The 21,048-nt window shown below is 41.8% G+C and overlaps 1 protein-coding gene across 3 annotated transcripts in view; it reads right to left on the bottom strand.

Moving 5' to 3' along the window:
* DOCK1 (dedicator of cytokinesis 1) overlaps nucleotides 1-21,048 on the bottom strand; it is a 291,813-nt gene that overhangs the window by 203,210 nt on the left and 67,555 nt on the right. For all 3 annotated transcript variants that reach the window (XM_074545390.1, XM_074545392.1, XM_074545391.1), the window contains exons 23-25: nucleotides 19,119-19,227; nucleotides 6,774-6,844; nucleotides 5,053-5,159 (exon numbers count right to left, since the gene is read on the bottom strand). In XM_074545390.1, the coding sequence (XP_074401491.1) occupies nucleotides 5,053-5,159; nucleotides 6,774-6,844; nucleotides 19,119-19,227 (287 nt within the window). The remainder of the gene's footprint in view (nucleotides 1-5,052; nucleotides 5,160-6,773; nucleotides 6,845-19,118; nucleotides 19,228-21,048) is intronic.

Genomic DNA, 21,048 nt, shown 5'->3' with positions numbered 1-21,048 from the left:
ATCCCTGGGTTTTCTCCTTGGAACTCCAGCAGCTCACTTGGCAATCAGCTGGAAGTCACTTGGAAAACAAAGCAACAGCAAATCCAAACAGCTCCATAGGACAAAACAAATCAGAGAAATCACTGTTTACAAAAACCAAAACCTTGATGCTTGCAAGGACAGGACAATTCATTTAATTCCCAACCATGAGCACTGAAAATATCCACTAAATTATTATTAAACTGCTCCTCACTCAGGGAAAAATATATTTATACCTTTTTGTTTAATATTTAAGTAGTGGAGTGAAAATTATATATATAATTACTTATATATATATATAATTATATTATTATGTTATTATATGTAGGTAGGGATAAATGTTATTTATATATTCATTTCTTCTGGAAAAGTATATATATTCATTTAAAATTCAATACATTCAAAGTATTTATATATTCATTTACTTCTACTTTACTATATGGAAATATTACTTATTTATATCATTACCACATGTTCCTATTTGTATTCATAAATATGAATAAATTTTAAAACTACATTATAAACTACTATATTACTACCAAACCATTACTATTTTAACTATTATATTACATCTTTTTTTTTTTTAAGATACACAAACCCCACCACCAGTCTCCATTCTGATCCAAGGTCCCAAACTCTCCAGATTCCCCAGTGAATCATCCAACACTCAACAACATCACTAAAATGCTTCAGCCAACTGATTCACACACTCCCTTCTCACCCCCAAATCCTTCAAGCTTCACAAATTCATGTATTTTGAATTTTAATTCCTCCAGAGACACAAATAAATCTTCCTTGACCTCTCAAAGCACAGAATTAGAACCTTTTTTCTCCACCAGAAACAGGCTGATGAAATTTTCTGTGCATTTGCCAGCCTTCCCTAAGCCCACAATCCTGTAGCGCATATTGCCTTTAGAAAAGAAAATGTCATTTTTGCAACAGGATCCAGGATTAGGTGACAGCTTATATGGAAGCATTCCCTATCAGTTTAAAATTCCTCAGTCAGTGAGAAGCAGGAGGGGCAGCCAAGAACATTTTAGTAATGAACTCCAACCCCCAGAGTGAGGGACAGGAAAATCTGAATTTTAAAAAGGCTGTGGATAGAGGTTTGCTTTATTTTCAAGGGAATTTGAATGTTTATGAAACTTCAGAGAATGATCACGAGGAAGAATTACAGTGAGAAGATGAGGGGGATGGAGCCCCTCTCCTGTTTAACAAGGCCTGGATGTGGCACTGGGTGCCAGGGCTTAGCTGAGGGGTTGGGGCTTGGCTGGACTCGATGATCATGAAGGTCTCTCCCAACCTGGTTATTCTGGGAATTCCTGTGAGGAAAGGCTGGGAAATCTGGGGCTGTTCACCTGGAGCAGCTCCATGGAGAGCTCAGAGCCCTGGCAGGGCCTGAAGGGGCTCCAGGAGAGCTGCAGAGGGACTGGGGACAGGGATGGAGGGACAGCACACAGGGAATGGCTCCCAGTGCCAGAGGGCAGGGATGGATGGGAGACTGGGAATGAGGAATTCCCAGAGCAGCTGGGGCTGCCCCTGGATCCCTGGCAGTGCCCAAGGCCAGGCTGGACACTGGGACAGCGGGAGGTGTCCCTGCCATGGCACTGGATGGGATTTAAGGTCCTTCCCAACCCAACCCAGTCTGGGATTCTGTGACACCAATGCCAAGAGAAGCTTTTACAGCCCCACTTTGTTTACTGAATAAAAACCCCCAGAGACCCATGGGAACCCCAAAATGGTTTGGGTCAGTGCAGGTGCATCCCAGCCCCACCAAAGGCTGCTGGATTTAGGACATTCCTAACAGGCAGTGACAGGAAAACCCAGCTGAGGAGCCTCCTGATCAGATCTCAGAGCCATTAAGCAGCAGAGATCTGTCAGCAAACCTGCCCTGGGCCCTGATTAATCACCCTCCCATTAACACAGATCCATTTACATTTCTCAGCAGCTCAATAATGTTGGACTGCACCATTCCCTGCGCCCTGCAGGGCTGAGCTTGGGAGTCAGGTTTAAAAAACAAACCAGCCACACACAATTCCCACCTCTCCCTCTGAAAATGGAACTGCTTCAGTGAGGGAGGGCAAAGATTAATATGGGAAATGCACCACAGGAGTGTGTTTTACATTCAGTTTCTTGTTTTAGCTGAGTTATCTCCATTTCTTCCTCTCCCAAGGAGAGGAAAGGATGATCCCTGATATTACTGACTTCTGCCCCAAAGTCCAGCCAACAGAGAAGGGAAAATTATTATACAGTGAGCTGAGAATGAATGAAGCAAATGACTAACACAAACAATAAATTTCATTGAAATATTAAATTACCCGGGAAACATTAAATTATTCTTGGGGACATCATTTTACTCAGGCCCCAACACCAGCAACTCCACTTGCATTCCTCCTTTCACGTGTTGAAAATCCAGCACTTCAGGAATGAATAATTTCAAATCATTTCAGAAGTGAAAATAGTGTCTGGACTTGCTGTTTCTACCAAATCTCCATACATGGTGACACACAGGTGGTTAACTGCTTTTCAGAGATTTTAAGAGTGGTATAAAACCACCACAATGCCAATCCACCAAGATTTTTTAAACTGGAACCAGCAAAATTTGTTTTATCAGCACTCAACAGTCTCAGCTTTTGTGATCTGAGAGCAGAATCCTCCCAAATCTCCTTTCCCACTGAAGCAGTGCCTATTTGCTCCCTCATTACCTTCCCTGACAGCACACAAACACTTTGTTTGGGTCAGTTTAACCTGCAGCCAGCCTGAAAAAGAATCAAGCGCTTCACCTCAAAGGAGGAAATCTGTAGGACAAGTGCCTGAGCTTATCTTTCACCGGCCCATTAATGGGAAAGCAGAAAATAACAAGGCATGGATGAACAGCACCCTCTGAAAGGTTTCTGCTTCCCTTCAGCCAGGGAACAGCTCCAAGGCACACAGGACATCCCAAAGCTCCATTTCCCCCACACAACTGCACTGAGCACAAAAGCTGAATTGATGATTTTTGATAAACCCCAACACAAAGTTACAACAGAGCCCAAAAACCTGGGTGCTGTGTGCCCTTTGAAAATAACAAATCCCAAGGGTTTTTTTTGTAATTTTGCACTTTCCTAATTGAGACTGCAGGCAACAAATGGTAAAGTGATTTTCCTCATGCCCAAGGCCAGGCTGGATGGGATTGGAGCAGCCTGGGATAGTGGAAAGTGTGAGACCTGGAAAAACAGAAACTCCCATAGACACTGGAGGGTTTGATCTGCAGCCTTGGATTGATGTAAAAATACAATACACAGATCTTTAGCACAAAAATCATAAACTCATGCTTCTTCAGTTGTAAGTAAGAATATGCCTGAAGTGAGTGAGAAACTGCACTGATGAGATGGTGAAGGGTTTATAATGCAGAGCTGGGGCTGTATGGAACGAGCTGAGAGTTCAGAAGTTGGAACAGGAGCAGATGTGTGCCTGTGAGACAGAAGCCCATTGGACAAAAGCATCCTCAGTGCAGCAGAAGTGAGTAAAGGTGATGGGTCAGAAAAGCAAAATAAACCCTGTGGCAGCTGTCCATGGGGTTAGAAAGTTCTAGATTGCCTTGTAACAAAGAACTTGTGACTGCTCTGAGCTATGGCCGAATGCTTGCTCCTCTGAAATCTCAGGGCCTCTGAGACTGATGTTTGTCTGAGCAGTGAATTGTTCTTAGCCTGAAAATAGTCCCATTTCTTGCTGGAGCTCTGGATGCTGAGAATTTCAGACTTTCTGTGCTGCCAGGCACTGATCCCCAAGAGAACACTGCATTGAGCTGGGGGCATGGAGAAGCCTCCAAAATGGAATGATGGAACTGGGATTGTGGGTGTGGAGTTTGAATAGGAGTGTGTAATGTCACATGGTGGAAAACTTAAGAGTTTAAGGATTTAGAATATAGCAATATATATGGGGGAAGATGGAGGTTTTAGGGCAGAGGCCTGATCCTTCACCGTCCTCTCCATGGCTTTGGGTGGTATTTTGTAATTGGGCAGAAAAGTTCACATTGTGGACTCTGAGTGATTAGTTATTGAGTTAAAAGTGAAAATAATCTAGGTGTCATTTCTTAATTGGATAGTTTAGCCTTAAAAAGTCTTTTAACAAGAGACAGTTGGCCATTTTGTGCCTTGTTAGTGAAATACTGCAGAACTCACTGTGGCAAGGCTGTAACATTGATAAGAAACAATAAACACCTGAGTCTGAACATGAACTGTCCTTTCAAGTGCCTTCAATCCCAACCTCCACAGAGGAGGAAAAAGGAAGCCCAAAACCACCAATCCCTCCATTATTAATGACAGTGACAGATGCCCACCAAGCCAAGGGCAGCACAGGCTTGAAGGTCCCTTCCCACCCTAACCAGGCTTGGGTTTGGATTTTCCACCTTGTCCTTCCAGTGGAACAGCCTTAACGTGTCCGAGGCTGCACAGGGACAGCAGGAGGGCCCAGGGATGGCAGGAGCACCGAGGCAGGGCACAGGGACATCAGGAGGGCACAGGGACATCGGGAGGGCCCAGGCAGGGCACAGGGACATCAAGAGGGCACAGGGACAGCAGGAGGGCCCAGGGATGGCAGGAGGGCCCAGGCAGGGCACAGGGACATCAGGAGGGCACAGGGACAGCAGGAGGGCCCAGGCAGGGCCCAGGGATGCCAGGAGAGCCAAGGCAGGGCACAGGGACATCAAGAGCACCCAGGCAAGGGACAGGGATGGCAGGAGGGCCCAGGGACATCAGGAGGGCACAGGGACAGCAGGAGGGCACAGGGACAGCAGGAGGGCCCAGGCAGGGCCCAGGGATGGCAGGAGAGCCAAGGCAGGGCCCAGGGACATCAGGAGGGCACAGGGACAGTAGGAGGGCCCAGGGATGGCAGGAGGGCCCAGGCAGGGCCCAGGGATGGCAGGAGAGCCAAGGCAGGGCCCAGGGATGGCAGGAGGGCACAGGGACATCAGGAGGGCCCAGGCAGGGCCCAGGGATGCCAGGAGAGCCCAGGGACAGGGACAGGGATCAGGGCTGGCTGGTGCCTGCTCACCGTGCTGGGTGAAGAGGTCGCTGTGCACGATCTCGATGAGGCAGTAGAGCTTCTGGATGGTCAGGCGGCTCACGGGCACGTTGAGGATGAACTCGGTGAAGAGCTTGCTGCACACACAGGGAAAGCAAAAACCCATCAAACAAAAGCAAAACCCCGCTAAATAATCCATTAAAAATGCATGGAAAAACAACTGGACACAATCATCCATAAAGAACCCGACGCACAACTCCCTGCTCTGGGATGAGCAAACTCAATTTTTTTGAGATATTAAAAAAAAAAAATCAGAGAATCATGAATAGTTTTCAATAAATTTCTTTCGTTTTTAATGTCATTTATTTTCTCCCCCCTCCCTTTTACCTCAGTTTTAGACTCTTTGTTCATGTTTCATTTAAGGTTTTAGGTTTCAAGTTTTCCTGTGCTTCACATTAATCAGCATGTTCATGATTATGGATGCCAAAAATAAGGTGATAATTAACAAGGTAAGCTACCAACAAAAAATAATTAATAATTTAAAACTCCCAGAAACGGACATTTTAGGAAAAGGTACCATCACACTCATCAGCTGAGCTCCCACCTAATGCTGACAAGACTTATCAATAATTTTCCATCCCCTCTTAAAATCTTGGGTTCTTTGCTCTTCCTATTGAGACTTAAGTCAACCTCAATTTTAATACTGCCAGTGTTTAACTGCAATTTTGATTGGTAATACTACAGGAAAAATGTAATATCTGAGGTAAAACAGGCCAAGTCCTGTGTTTTCCTTTCTCTTTTCCCAGGAATTTTGCTGTCACGTATCAAAATTATTATTTAGTCCAGAAATTCTCTTAATCCAGAAATCTGAATTTCCTAAGCCCAGGGAAGTGTAGATGTAAAACAATTCACAGTCCCCAGGCAAGCAGAAGGTAAATGCCAGGTCCCTCAGGCCACTGGAACGTTAGACTAAGATTATATTTATTTATTTTACCTCTGCTTTATCTCTTTTCCTCCTTCTGACACACCAAGACCATAAAAATAAAGCTAGACAAAATTTAGAAGGGTTTGTGCAGTAAAATCAGATTTAAAATGTTTCTTTCAGTTTGTAACAACACCATAAAAAAATAAAATTGTATTTTTCTCTTTAAGCTAAACGTTCGGCTGAAATACCAGTTTTTATTTGGCATTTCCACTTTCTTTTTCCTTAAATATCCTGTCATTGTCCTTTTTATTTACTAACAACACTGCCATGTTTATGAGCTATTGAGACATCGATCCAGCAACTGAATCACTGAATTATTTATTATTTTATTATTTACATGAAATTTATACATCAAAGAGTGAAGCATCATGGCCCAGCTTAAGACTTTTGATGGCAGCTGCCTGATTAATAACTCTTGCTCATGGTTTGTACTGCAAAGTTTGTCAGGTATTTGTTAGATATTATTTTTAAAAAACAGGCTCTTTGTGTGACCCTTAAAAATACCTGCAAGGGACAGAAAAAATGCAATAAAATCAAAGTGATAAAACTTCTCAGGTGATCCATATTTCACTGCCTCAGTATATATTTCTATATTTTTATATCTTTTTTATCTTTATATATAGTAGTAACATGTAAAAATGAAATATATAGTGTATGTTTTTATGCTTATACATATATTAAATGTATTTTATATATTTGTGTATATATTATATATATATCTTTATAAACTAAAATTAGCACTCCACATTTAATTAACTCTACTCACCTGAGTTCCTTTGGATCAAACACCAATTTCACATCGTTGACAATTGCTGGCAAGTATTTCAGTGCTGCACCCTAAAAAAAAAGCCACAAAAAAACCCAAATTAACAAAATTAAAGAGTTTAAAGGTGATGCAAAGACTGCAAAGAAGAGAATCACCCATGAGGAGGTGGCTTTGGTTTTACCATTTTCTGTGACACCTGAGCTGAAACTCAGCGAAAATTAAACTTTCCAACTGATTTAAAATAAGACAGAGGTATGAAATGTTCATAAACTGGGGAAACCTAGACCAAAATTAGAGATTTATAAGCTCCTTCCAACATTTTATAGAAACCTCTTGGTTCCTCTAATCCCTTTATCCCCATCTGGTGTTGGGAACTTTCTCATCCTCCTCCTCAGCCGTGCTGGAGTCGTTTGGGTTTAATTTTCACTCCAGTGCTTAAAAATTAAACAAAAAGCCTAATTAGCATTTTTCCCTGCAGTAAATTCTTGGTAGCCACTCATGAAACCCTGGCTGTTCCCAATTCCCCTTGAACTCGGAGCTGCCACTGCACAGCACATGAAAGAGCTCGGAAGATACAAACAGATGTTTAATATTTTAACTGTTTGTAGGGTTTTTTACTCATTTTATCTTTTTCTTAGCAACAATTCATAGGTATTGCATGTAGTGAAATAGCAGACTAGGGAAAAAACTCAGAGTAATTGAAATATAAACCAGAACAGCCAGACTTGTCTGTCTTACCTGTGTTTGTTCGATTAAACCAAATTGTTTGATAACAGGTGTATTTTTGGCTGAGAATAGGCAAGGTTGGATGGGATACTGGGAATTGTTCCCTGGGAGGGTGGGGAGGGGCTGGGATGGAATTCCCAGATTTGCTGTGGCTGTCCCTGGATCCCTGGCAGTGCCCAAGGCCAGGCTGGAGCACCTGGGGCAGTGGGAGGTGTCCCTGCCATGGCAATGGGTGAATTTTCAGATCTTTCCAACCCAAACCCCTCTGCGATGTGAGAAATTATTGTCATTTACACCCCCCCCAGCATGGACACACATTTCCCATCCCAGGTGGTTTCTGCAGGCTTGAGGAGCCAACACAAACCCAGCTCCTTTCTTTCCCAAGAGCTCCCCTTTCCTGCACAACCCCTGTCATTCACACCCAACCCCAGAGCTCTCAAAAGTAACAAACCAATGCTGTGGTGACACCCAAGGAGAACCTCAAGAGGCCACCAAGGCTGAGACCCTTCCCCAAAGGGAACCCCCAGCCTGTCCCTGGGCTGGATGCAATTTCAGAGCACCCAACTCTCAGTGACAACGCCCTGAAGCTCCAAGCTGGAGCACCAACCATCCCACAGTTCCTGAGCTGGGACCCTGGAATTCTGCAAAGGGAGCAGTGAGGGATGAGGGCTCCACGACCAGTCAGGAACCACAGGCAGCAATGGGGGTTTATCTGCTGATCACTCACACGCACAGAGCCATAAATGTTTAGTAACACGTCTTAAAAAGGAGCTTGCATTTTATATCTTGAATTAAAATTTCACACCGAGCGTTAAAATTAACACTGGAATGGCTCTCATGAACTACTGTGGGGTAAAACTATTTACAACAGCCATTTACAGCTTGGAGCTGCAACAATTAGCAGTAACTGAGGGTCTACTTTATGGACAAAGCAATTAAAGTTTAATTCTGGAGATTTAAAGAAGATTGTGGAAGTATATTTCCCAATTCCCCACCTCAGCTGGCTCCATTATGTGACAGGATGATCAGACTATGAGGCTGCGCAGCCCTGTGATTAAATCTGTATTTGTCCAAGCCTAGGGCTACTAAAATAATTTTTTATTGGGATTAAATCAGGTAGAAGGGCAGCTCTTGCTGTAGATCTTACTCTGCTCAAGCTGCAGCTGAAGTAGATTTTGTGTGAGCAGCAGCTCCATTGCAATGCTGGTTATTCCCAGGACACTGCAATGCATAAATGAGGAATATGAAATGCAGCAGATAAAAAAACCCTGCTCTTGTCTTTCCATATAAGATCAGGAAAAAAAAATAAGCATCTGGCTGGAAGGGGTTTTCTCCCATTTAAAGAAATTAAATTAATTGCTTTTCACTCTCGATCAGCACTGGACAAAGGTTCCAATTCCTCATTTCCACAAGAACCACACAGCAAACGAAGCCCAAAATCTTAATTCCATGGTTACACAGGAATGCCTTAAAACCTGAAAACTCCAACCAGCATTAAAAAACCAGAGTAGTGAGGAGCCTCAGTGTAGACTCCAATATTTTTCTGCAGCAATTTCCCTGTGATCACACGAGCAGCAACCCAAAGCTGGCAAGATCAGCCTCACACACGCACTCAATAATTACACACAGTTTCAAGCTGGGCTGCAATAAAAATCTGACTGCCCCAAGGGGCTTCTCTCTTTGTGCAAAACCAGTGACAAATTATTGCCACCCTTATCAAGTCACAAAATCAGTCATTGCCAGCACTACAAAGCACACAAATAAAGCAGCAAAGGGGAAGGATGAAAAGGAGTGAGAGCAGCAATGAGCCAGTGTGTGGCATAAATAATGGATATATTCCCCCTGAGTTGGATCTCCTCGTACACTCACTGTGTTCTGTTGGCTGTGGGGTTTTATTGGGATTTTGTTTTTTTACCCAGGCTGTGATTCACACGGCTCAGCATGACATCAGCAAGGCCACGGCAGCCTGCAGCCAACTCAGGGATGCTGTGGCTCATCCTCTACATCCCTACATTCATTTCCCCTCCAGAAACACCACAGCTGTGTGTAAAAGGAATTGTTCCACAGAAAGTTTGGGAAGGACCATGAGCTGACACTCCCTCTGAGCTGGAGAAGCCATGGAGCTGCTCAGAGCCTCAAGGATTCCTTTAAAAACTGTGGAAAAAGGCAAATAACTGGGCCAAGAAACACAACTCACTAAATGAAAATACTCAGGGCCAGAAAAGCCAAAGCTCAGCCTTAAATGGAATAAATGAAGCAATAATTGCTGGGCACAGCTCTCTGCACAGCCAATGCAGGGGATGGCAATTCCCAGGATTTATCCTTCCATGGACTAACTGCAGCTCATTCCCTAAATCATCCCAAGCTGCTCTGTCCGGAGCAGGACCCTTTGAGAAATTCCAGATAAATTCATTGATGGGCTCCTAATTACCTCACAGCTAATTGTGCTCTCCTAAACCCTCCCCAAGCGGCAGCCAGATCACCTTGGTGTGGGAGAAACAAATGCAGTGCTGGTATCAAAAGATCATTTGAGTGCAAAAACCCTTCAGATGTGGTAAAAAAAGCCAGAATAAGTAAGATCAGGTGCAACGGAATTATTTCCAACAGTGATCTCTGTGAACATCAATTAATTGAACAGCTAATTGTGTTCTCCTGACCTTGTCCAGAGCTGGCAGGACTGTCAGGTTTGTGTGCAAGGAACCAACCTAGTGTTGGTATCAAAAGATCTTCTGAGGGGGAATAAAACCCTTCAAAAAGGGCAGAATAAATAAGATCAAGAGCAATGGAATTGTTCTTTCCAACAGTGGTTCCTCTAAACATCAATGATGAGTCCCCTGCACTGCCCACCCTGCTCTTTTCTCACTGACAGCTCATTTCCAGTCAGGAAACAAACCAAAAATGGGAAAAGAGTGGGATTTACCATGAGGGAAATTAGCACATTGCCCAGATCTAAAAGTTCAAAGAGCTTCTATGGCTAAAAGTTTATGTGAATTATTTATCTTCATTCTCCGAAAGGAATTTTTCTTGCAGTTTTTTGCTGGGTGGGTAAAACCTCAAAAACTTCACTTTGACATTTGCATATTTAAATAAGAGTAAGCTTCATTTATTTATTGGGACAGAATGTGGCCCAACTTCTAAAATGACCAGGAGGAACTGCTTTCCATGGAAATTTCTGGAGTTTTTAATTTCTTCACAAAAGGATGAGAGGACAAGTAAAAGCCTTTTCTTTGTGTCATCAGGCAAATAAAAACACATTAAAATACAACAGGGAAATCTTGCTAAGTACCTTAAAGTATTTCTAATATAATTGTGGATAACAGAAAAATGAGTTTTACTCGTGTACTTTTGTTTGTTACACAACTGAGAATATGGTGAGATCTCTTAATACAAAAGTGAAATCACCTTTGTGATAAATAGAGTAGGTCACCGGTGAGTGAAAAGCAAGCAGGACAGAAAAAGAACCTTGTGACAATGGAAAATTATCCCTTTCTTGGGTTTATAAATGGAATGACAAAAATAAGTGTCACAAAAGCTTCTCTGCAGTGGCTGTTTAAATAAAAACTAACTTAAGGTTGTCATTAGATTGACCAAATGACATTTGCAAAGTATTAAACAAAATGTATTCTGAGCAGAACACCACAGATTTTTTTTCTGGGGTTTAAGTTCAGCTCTTTGTAGTCCATAAAAGCAAAAAAAAAAAATCCTTAATTTAAAACTGTCATTTTCCAAAGCCATTTGTTTCCATCAGCACACCTGACCTCCAAATTAAGCACAAAAACCCTGTGCCAAATACATGATATTCTTCTGAACTCTTTTCTTTGACAAAGAAATAAATTTGTTTCACCTGACTCCATTTGAGGACATTAAAATAATGTTAATTTTCATCTTTTGTGCCATTCAACAAAGCACCTCCCTTCCACCCCAGCACTATCTTGGCTGCCATTCCATTAAACTCATCCAAACCAGTCAGCAGCTGCACCAAACAATATCCAGGAACACCTAAACTCAATATTTGAGATTTGCCCCAGCCTGGAGCATTTATTCAGCCCACAAACTAAAGCAGTTTTTATCCTAGTTGCAAAGCAGCACCTCTGGCACTAAATTCAGTGTAAAATGCCTCATTTCAGGCTAAAACACAGGCCAAATTCAGGGTAAAAACCAGCCCAATTTCAGGGTAAAAACCAGCCCTAATTCAGGGTAAGACAAGCCAAATTTCAGGCTGAAAACCAGCCCAATTTCAGAACAAAACTGGCCCAAACCAGCCCTAATTCAGGCCAAAACCCAGCCCAATTTCAGGCCAAAACCCAGCCCAATTTCAGCCAAAACCCAGCCCAATTTCAGGCCAAAAATCCAGCCCATAGCAAAATCACAAATAAATATCTTTGGGAGATTCTTCCCACATGGGTTCTAAGAGACACAAAACCTCAGCCCAAAGTTGCATTTTGTTACTCAGCTCATCTGAAATGATGTTTATGAAGAATTCCACCTGTTGGAAAAGCCCTGCAGATTAACACAGTTTTCTCCTCAGGCACTTTATATTTCCCTGCCTTCATTTAAATACTTTTCTGTGGCTTTAGCAATAAATGCTGAATATTAAAGTACAGACTGGACACTGAGAAATGTGTTAGAAGCGAGCAGAATTCTTAAGAACCCACAGGCACGGGAGAATTCACATTAAAAAATGATCTCATCTTCCACCCCAGCTCTGTGTGGCCTCACACAGGATGATTTTACACACAAAGTGTTCAAACCTCCTTAATTCAGATTATTCAGAGCTCCCAGCCATCCCAAACAAAAGCAGAACAGCAAATATCAGAGGGGCCCTGATGGTTTTTGGGGTTTTTTTTGTTTTAAGGTTGGGATTGAAAGTGTTTGAGATGATATTTAGTGTTTTACTTAGATGTTTCTTATTTTTATTTATATTATAGTTTTACAACTCCCAAGTTCTACAGCACTCTATTAACAAGCTACAAAGTGCCTGACTCTCTTTCTCTATAAGGTCTTTTAAGGTTAAACTATCTAATTAAGAAATGACACATTATTTTCACTTTTAACCCAATAACTGATCCCTTGTGCCCTGCACTGCAGACTTTTCTGCTTAATTACAAAATACCACCCAAACCCGTGGAGAAGAAGGTGGAGAAGAAGGACCAACCTCCACCCTAAAACCTCCATTTTGCTTTATATTTATGACTATATTTTAAAACTTTTAACCCTAAGTTTTCCACCCTGTGATATTACACACTTCTATTCAAACTCCACACTCACAATCTCAATTATTAATCAATTTTAGAAGCTTCTTCACAGCCTCAGGTCAATGCAGTGTTTTCTCAGGGGTCAATGCCTGGCAGCACAGAAAATCTGAAATTTTTCAGTATCCAAGGTTCCAACATCTCTTGTTTGAATTATGAATATTGTTTTGACAGTTTTGTTAAATTTTTGTTGGATATACTGAAGTAGATAAGGTATTATGTTTTGTTATTTAAATATTCATTTTGTTGATTTATGTGTTATTTAAGGTAAATAATGCAGTAATAAAGTATAAATATGATACTTCATTTGGGTTTTTTTGTTGTTTCTTTTTTTTTAATTTAAGGTGAGGGTTTTTTTCATATTTTCTTAATTTTGTTTTGGGATAAGTTAAATGCAATTAAAATGTTCATGAAATTTGAAAATGAAATTTTGAAATACTGATATGCGTAAATTCAAATATGAATTTTTGAATGGTAATCTGATTTCTGTTTTTGTTAATAAGGTTTTGTTATATTAATTTTGATTAATATTATTTTTATTATATAATGATGATGATAATGATGATAATAATGATAATGATAATAATAGTAATAATAATAATAGCAATAATAATAGTAATAGAAAAAATAATAGTAATAATAGTAGTAGTAATAATATTAATAATAGTAATAAGAGTAATAATAGTAATAATGGTAATGGTAATAATAGTAGTAATAATAATAATAGTAATAATAATAGTAATAATAATAGTAGTAGTAGTAATAATAATAGCAATAATAGTAATAATAGTAATAATCATAATAGTAATAATAGTAATAATGGTAATAATAGTAGTAATAATAGTAGTAATAATAGTAGTAATAATGGTGATAATAGTAGTAATAATAATAATAGTAATAGTAATAATAGTAATAATGGTAATAATAGTAGTAATAATAATAATAGTAATAGTAATAGTAATAATAGTAATAATGGTAATAATGGTAATAATAGTAGTAATAATAATAATAGTAGTAATAATAATAGTAATAATGGTAATAATAGTAGTAATAATAATAGTAGTAATAATAATAGTAATAATGGTAATAATAGTAGTAATAATAATAGTAGTAATAATAATAGTAATAATGGTAATAATAGTAGTAATAATAATAATAGTAATAGTAATAATAGTAATAATAGTAATAATAGTAATAATAGTAATAATAGTAGTAATAATAATAATAATAATAATAATAATAATAATAATAATAATAATAATAATAATAATAATTTTTTGCATTGGAATAAAACCTTAAACTTGATATATTTTTTGTGGGTGAAATATTTTAAGTGCAGGTTCGAATTTCTGTGTTTGCTGAGCAGGTTCCAGCTCCCTGCACTGCAGGAGGAGCTTCTGTGCAGGAACCCCTGACTAAGGAATATCTGCAATTTGGAGCCACCACTCCCAGGCTCCAGCTGAGCTCACCCTTCAGCAGGAGCAGGTTAAGGAAATAATTATCACGCACCAATTAGCAGAAAGGAGGAACAAACCCAGGAAGGCTCAGCACACTTGTAAGCATTAAAAATGCATGCACCCACCAAATGCTGCTCACCTTCCTGCAGCAGTTTAACCCTCAAAGTGACGCCTGGAAACCAAAGTGGAACCTCCCCTGCCAAAGCTATTCCTGCACTCAGCATGAGAGGGGAATGGTCTGTCTCCACTGAAAAAAAATCCAAAAAATCCACACCAAAAAATCCCTAAAATTGTATTTAATTTACTTAAAGAACTCCAACTACTGCATTGTTTTGAACATCGTAAATTTTAGCAGTTCACCTTCTCAAATTCAAACCCACAGGACTGATTATAACCTGGAGTGAAAGTGAGTTTTAGTTGTTCTTGCACCTCAACATTGTAATTCCAACATGTCTGAGTATATAAAAAACAAAAGAAATGAGGTGTAAGCACCAGCAGAGTGACAGCAAAGCTCTGCTCAAACCACATCCCAAGATCAAATGGAATTTTACCTATTTATTGCAAAAATCCACAGCTCAAGTAGTGCCAATTTAGCAATAACCTTTTAATGTTATATATAAATATATATATAAACCCTATAAATCCCCCCCCCCACCTAAGACTTTTTGAACACCCATAATCCTAAAAGAGGTACAAATTCCAACTCTCTTTCTGTGCTCCACAGCCTTCAATCCCTGCACAATGCTGAGAGTTTGCTTTTAAAGAAACTTTTTTTTTTCCCATGCATGCACCAAAAGCCTTGAAAAATTCAAATTAAAAAAAAAAATTAAAAGCAAAATATTAAACAACTACAGTCAACAGCTTCCACAAGGACATAAATATTTGAATAGACAAAGAGGAATTCTTGCTAAGAACACAAGACTGCAGTCTTTCATTCTGTGTCAGTTTGAAGGCTACTCCCCAGCAGATAGGAAAAATAATCCAGAATATGCAGCCCAAAAAGTTGGGAACATCTGAGAAAGTTTCCAGTGATAAACTGTAAAGGAAAATTCCAGTTTTGGCAGGAGAAATGGGAGCAGTGGGATGGGTGAAAGAAGCATCTGCTTTGTTTAATGTACAGCACCTTGATTCTCTGTGTAGGTCTTTGCAACTTCTTATCTCTCTCCAAACACACTTATTTTGTCTACACTTCTTTAGCTCCCCCAATATTTACAAAAATCACTGGGAAAAAAAGCCTAAAACTCCTACACAGCAAGATCTGCTGATCTTCCTGCACAACACAGGGAGCTGGGGACTTTTCTGTTTAAAATCATTGATTTTCCACAAAACTTCAGCAAAGTATCCAACAGCACCAGAATTCCAGACTGCTTTGGGTTGGGAGGGACTCAAAGATCTTTTTCCACCCCAGCCATGGCAGGGACACCTCCCACTGTCCCAGGTGCTCCCAGCCCCAGTGTCCAGCCTGGCCTTGGGCACTGCCAGGGATCCAGGGGCAGCCACAGATGCTCTGGGCACCTGTGCCAGGGCCTCAAAGGCAAAAATTTCTTCCCAATGTCCCATCCATGGCTGCCCTCTGGCAGTGGGAGCCATTCCCTGTGTCCTGTCCCTCCATCCCTGTCCCCAGTCCCTCTCCAGCTCTCCTGGAGCCCCTTCAGGCCCTGCCAGGGGCTCTGAGCTCTCCCTGGAGCTGCTCCTGCCCAGGTGAGCACCCCCAGGTGTCCCAGCCTGGCTCCAGAGGGGCTCCAGCCCTTGGAGCCCCCCCTTGCCCCCCAACCCCTCCCTGTGCCCAGCCCTGCTCCCCAGCAGTGCCCCCAGCAGTTCCAGCTGTGGTTTGTGCCCTCCCTCCCTCCCTCAGAGGCTGCACCCAGCACATCCCTGCACCCTGGCTGCCCCCACAACCCCCTGGAACAAACTTCAGAAAGGATAAAAAAATCCCTTTATTTCCTTTAAAGTGCCCTCCTAAGGCTGCCAGCACTGCCTGCCCTTGTACAAAGCCCAGAGCAGAGGTCTCACTGCTGGGGAGGTGCAGCACTCCCAACCCTCTGCACCCCCTGGATCCCTTCCTGGGGTTTGGAACCAGCTCTGGGAGGTGCAGCTGATGCTCCTCTCCACCAGCAGAGCTGGAGATGCTCCACGAGGCCTCCAATGCCACCCCACAGTGTCACTGGCACCGCCTGCAGCTCTGCCAGGCAGGGGGCACAGAACCCACACTCACTCTCCAAAAATCTCAAACATTTACCCACCCGTTCAAGAGTTTTGTCCTCAGACAGAGGCACACATTTCTGCCAGGCAGGGGGCACAGAACCCACACTCACTCTCTCCAAAAAAACTCAAACATTTATCCACCCATTCAAGAGTTTTGCTCTCTGTGACAGAGGCACACACTTCTGTCAGGCAGGGTGCACAGAATCCACACTCACTCTGAAAACCCCCACATTTATCCACCAAATCAAGAGTTTTGTTCTCTGTGAGAACAAAACATTGTTTCTGTCAGGCAGGGTGCACAGAACCCACACTCTCTCTGAAAACCCCAACATTTATCCACTCATTCCACAGTTTTGTTGTCAGACAGAAGCACATGTTTCTGCCAGGCAGGATGCACAGAATCCACACTCACTCTCTTCAAAAAAACTGAAACATTTATCCACCAAATCAAGAGTTTTGTCCTCAAACAGAGGCACGCATTTCTGCCAGGCAGGGTGCACAGAATCCCCACATTTATCCACCCATTCAATAGTTTTGTTCTCAGACAGAAGCACACATTTCTGCCTGACAAGATGCACAGAACTCACACTCACTCTCCAAAAATCTCAAACATTTACCCACCCATTCAATAGTTTTGTCCTCAGACAGAAGCACACATTTCTGCCAGGCAGGGTGCACAGAATGAACACTCACTCTCTCCAAAAAAACTCAAACATTTATCCACCCGTTCAATAGTTTTGCTGTCTGTGACAGAGGCACACACTTCTGTCAGGCAGGGTGCACAGAACCCACACTCACTCTGAAAACCCCCACATTTATCCACCAAATCAAGAGTTTTGTCCTCAGAGGCACACATTTCTGTCAGGCAGGGTGCACAGAATCCCCACATTTATCCACCCATTCCACAGTTTTGTTCTCAGACAGAAGCACACATTTCTGCCTGACAAGATGCACAGAACCCACACTCACTCTCTGCAAACCCCCACATTTATCCCCCAATTCAATAGTTTTGTTCTCAGACAGAAGCACACGTTTCTGCCTGGTGCTCACGCTGCACAGCTCCAGTGGATACCTGAACATCATAAAAGCAATTTCACAAACTGCAAAAAGCCAATAGTAGCAATGATGTGTTCTGAGAGCTCAGGAATTAGAGTCCAGAGGAGATGAAAGCAATAAATAATGAATGAAAGCTTGTCAAGGCTTCTTGCAAGGCATCCTCAAGCACACTGAACCCACCCTGCTCATCCCTCAGAGCTTCATCTGCCACCCTACACACACACAGGGGTGCAGAGCTCTGAATCTGCTGGTGGGATGTCTCCAGTCCTTGCCAGGCAGTTTTCCTTCCACAACCAAATCAATTTTCAGCTTTTTTCCCTTTTTTCCCCCCCCACCAAGGTATAAATTGTTAAAGAAAAATCTCATGTTCATCTGCCTTCCTGCAGCAGGCCCTGCAAGGGAGGCTCAGGCAAAGAAATCTCCCATTCCACTCCTGTAATCTGCCAAGTCCCCGTTTGTAAAAGCCCAGAGAGAGCACACGGAGCTACCTGCCCATTTCCATTCAGGACAGATGCTCTGGCAATGAAATGAAAATACAGCTTTCCTGAAACGTGTAATATCCCTACTTTGTTATCAGATGATCCAGTCTTGGCCTCTCTGCCTAAAATACTCCTCCTCAGCTGCTTTATCCCCACCGTCTGCTTTTGCTGTGTGCTCAGCATGGCATCAGGAGCCCCAGAGCCCAGCCACAAAGGACTGGGGGCTTTAATCAGGGCTGTTCCTGCTCCAGGAGCTTCTCCCACTGGCACAGGGATTTCCCTCTGTCTGTCCTGGCAACCACCTGAGCAGGCAGAGCCCAACTGTCCCAAATCCTCCCCCAAATCCCAGCCCCTTGATCCTCCCTCCACTGATTCAGCAGGGCTGGGTCAGGGCTTTCACCTTTTTTATAAACTCTGGTTGGAAGCACGAGGAGAAGTTCAAGGTGCAGCTGATCAAACACATTTAGGGCAGTCTCTGCAGCTTTCCATGATGAAAAAGATCCACTAACTTCTGTATCCAGACTCCTCAGGATACCAAAATCTGCCAGTCCTACAATTCAGAGCTTTGGCTCTTTGATAGCAGCACTTTTGAGGGCACAGACTCCTTTCCCAATTGCATGAGCCAATGTTCCCAAAAGTAGATTTAAAGGCACACAAGGAAAGCTCTAAGGGAGGAAAGGTGGAGCTTCCAGTCTCTCTCACTACTAACTTTCTTCTTTAAAATACATACTAGGACTTAAGATCCTATATTAAAGATCCTGAACAGCCTCAGATATAAATAAGTACATTAAAATTTGAGGATCTACACTGTCAGCAGCATCTAAAGTATAATGTCTTATAAACACCTTCACTGTAAGGTTATACAAGTTAAAAAAGCCAAATACCACTGAACCCAAATTAAATTCTCTTTTTAAAATAAAAGTGAGGCTTTTGAAGCAATTAAAGATTGGACTCAATCATCTTAGATGACTCCTCCAACTAAGATAATTCTAGAATTCTATAAATTTACTTGTTCAAAGAAAGCTCTTTACACACACACAAACCCTTCAGCAGAAGCACCAAGAATTAACCTTGATTGAAGCAAAGCCACCTTTTAAGCACAAATAAGCAATTATTTCACTGCCTTGTTGTGGCTGAGGATGCAAAACTGGAGCCGTGGAAAGCACAAACCTTCACTATGACAGTCTGGTCAGAGTTGCTGCTCATCATCTCATTGATGGACTTAAAGAGCTGCAGCAGAGACTCCCTGAAGTCTGCTTCTCCTTTGTTTTCATACAGCCTGAAAAAAAAACAATTAGGTTTCATCAGCACAAACCACAATGCAAATACTGTTTTAAAAAAAAAACAGTATTTTGTTCTGATTGTTAAAAAAACTGGTGGTTTTTTTAACAATCAGATGACAAATGGCCACTTTCTGCCTTACGTTTTCTCTAGAATTTTTACAACTTTTTTTTACTGAATCAAGAGCTTTCTTACAGCAAAAAAAAAAAAAAAAAAAAAAAGAAAAACGACAAAAAACAAAACCAACAAAAGACAGACTGGCCAGGCTGGGCCAGCATTACAGGAGGAAGAGATGTAGAGATTTTTCTTGTGAAATGCCACGTGCAGCAGGGCTGCTCCAGTCTCTGGTGAATCCCCTGTGCCAGGGACAGCCTCCCCACCCTGCAGATGTTGTCAGGACCCTTGTGCTGATGGAGCCAGAAAACAAACAGCCAACTTGCCAGCAATCATTAAAATCTACCAGTGGCACAAGGGGAGTGACCTTAACTTCCTGCTGCTTTACACTGAAGTTAACGTGGATCATTTTTAATGCTGTGCTCGGAAAACTTGGCAAGTCCCAGATATGAAAAGTTGATTTTAACCTGGGCACAGAGGAAATAAATACTACAGAAAAAAAAAAAAAAGCCCCAAACCACTAAACTGTGTTATTTTGCTGTGCACACTTCTACTCCCCTTTTAGGCTTAAACTGGGGGTTATGCAGGATAAAAAACTTGTTAAGTCCCCATTTCCATAATGGATTTTAGTGTCCCCCTGAACAGATTAGAGAGGTGAAACTTATACCAACAGAAAGAGTAACTGAACCTGACAGCCCAATAAATCACAGTGCTTCAGACAAAAAACACTGCCTTTCAAAAGGGAAGTTATAATAAAAATAAACAAGTCAGTCACAAATGTGTTCCTACTGTCAGTTAATAACATCTATTTATTTAATATACCTGATAAAGCACAAAATCTCTGCAGCTGTGAGAAATCAAGGTTTACACCAGGTTGGTGCTTCCAGCACTGCCTGGAGGATTTTAAGGCTGTAGTAAATACACCACAAGCACTGGGATCAGTACTGAGGAAATCAGAGATATTTCTAAAGGTCACTTGCAATATTTTGCCTTTATCAACCTTTGCTGTAGTGAACAAATAGATGTGTCACCATGCTTTAAGTGGATGAACTTCCATGGATTTATCCAGAACTCAACTGCTAAAATGCTCCATCCATCCATGGAGCCCACCACCCTCTCCTTGAAGTTAAAAATATGCCATATTTTGGAATAAAAGCTTCAGCTTGCTGCTTGTGATTCCTCAGTGGAGCAGCAGCAATTCTGCATTTTAATCAGCCCAAATGACACCCCCCAGGCAGGGCTTCAATCCTGCAGCAGAACAAATCTGGCTCTTGCTGCACTCACTAATTTTGCTGATTAATCCCCTGGCATGGAGGGTTGGTCTCACACTGAGGGGCTGTGAATTTGTGCTTCCCACAAGGAAATCCCACAGCCAGTCCTGGAGGGTCACACTGTCTGTAAATCCAACCTGCAGCCAGAGGGAATTTTATTTTTTCCGTTTTCAAGTGATTTGTAGGCCCTGCTACAGCCTCAGTGACATCCAGTATTTTATGAATCTCACAGCAAGGCTCCTGCAGAAATAAATTCCAGGCCCTAAATTAGAGAAAAGGGTGGTGGAGATGGTAACTGAAGAGCTCTACATAAATCCCTTGCAATAGGGTTGTTCCCACTGCTAACAAGCAGTAAAAGGACTCAATCTAAGTGAAGATCCCATCAGCTTGGTTTATAACTTCTGTAAAATCCTGTGTATAAAACACAACACAGG

Source organism: Zonotrichia albicollis, chromosome 7 (genome assembly GCF_047830755.1).
Source record: "Zonotrichia albicollis isolate bZonAlb1 chromosome 7, bZonAlb1.hap1, whole genome shotgun sequence".
NCBI classification, from domain to species: domain Eukaryota; kingdom Metazoa; phylum Chordata; class Aves; order Passeriformes; family Passerellidae; genus Zonotrichia; species Zonotrichia albicollis.
This window is presented reverse-complemented; position numbering and strand designations above follow the sequence as displayed.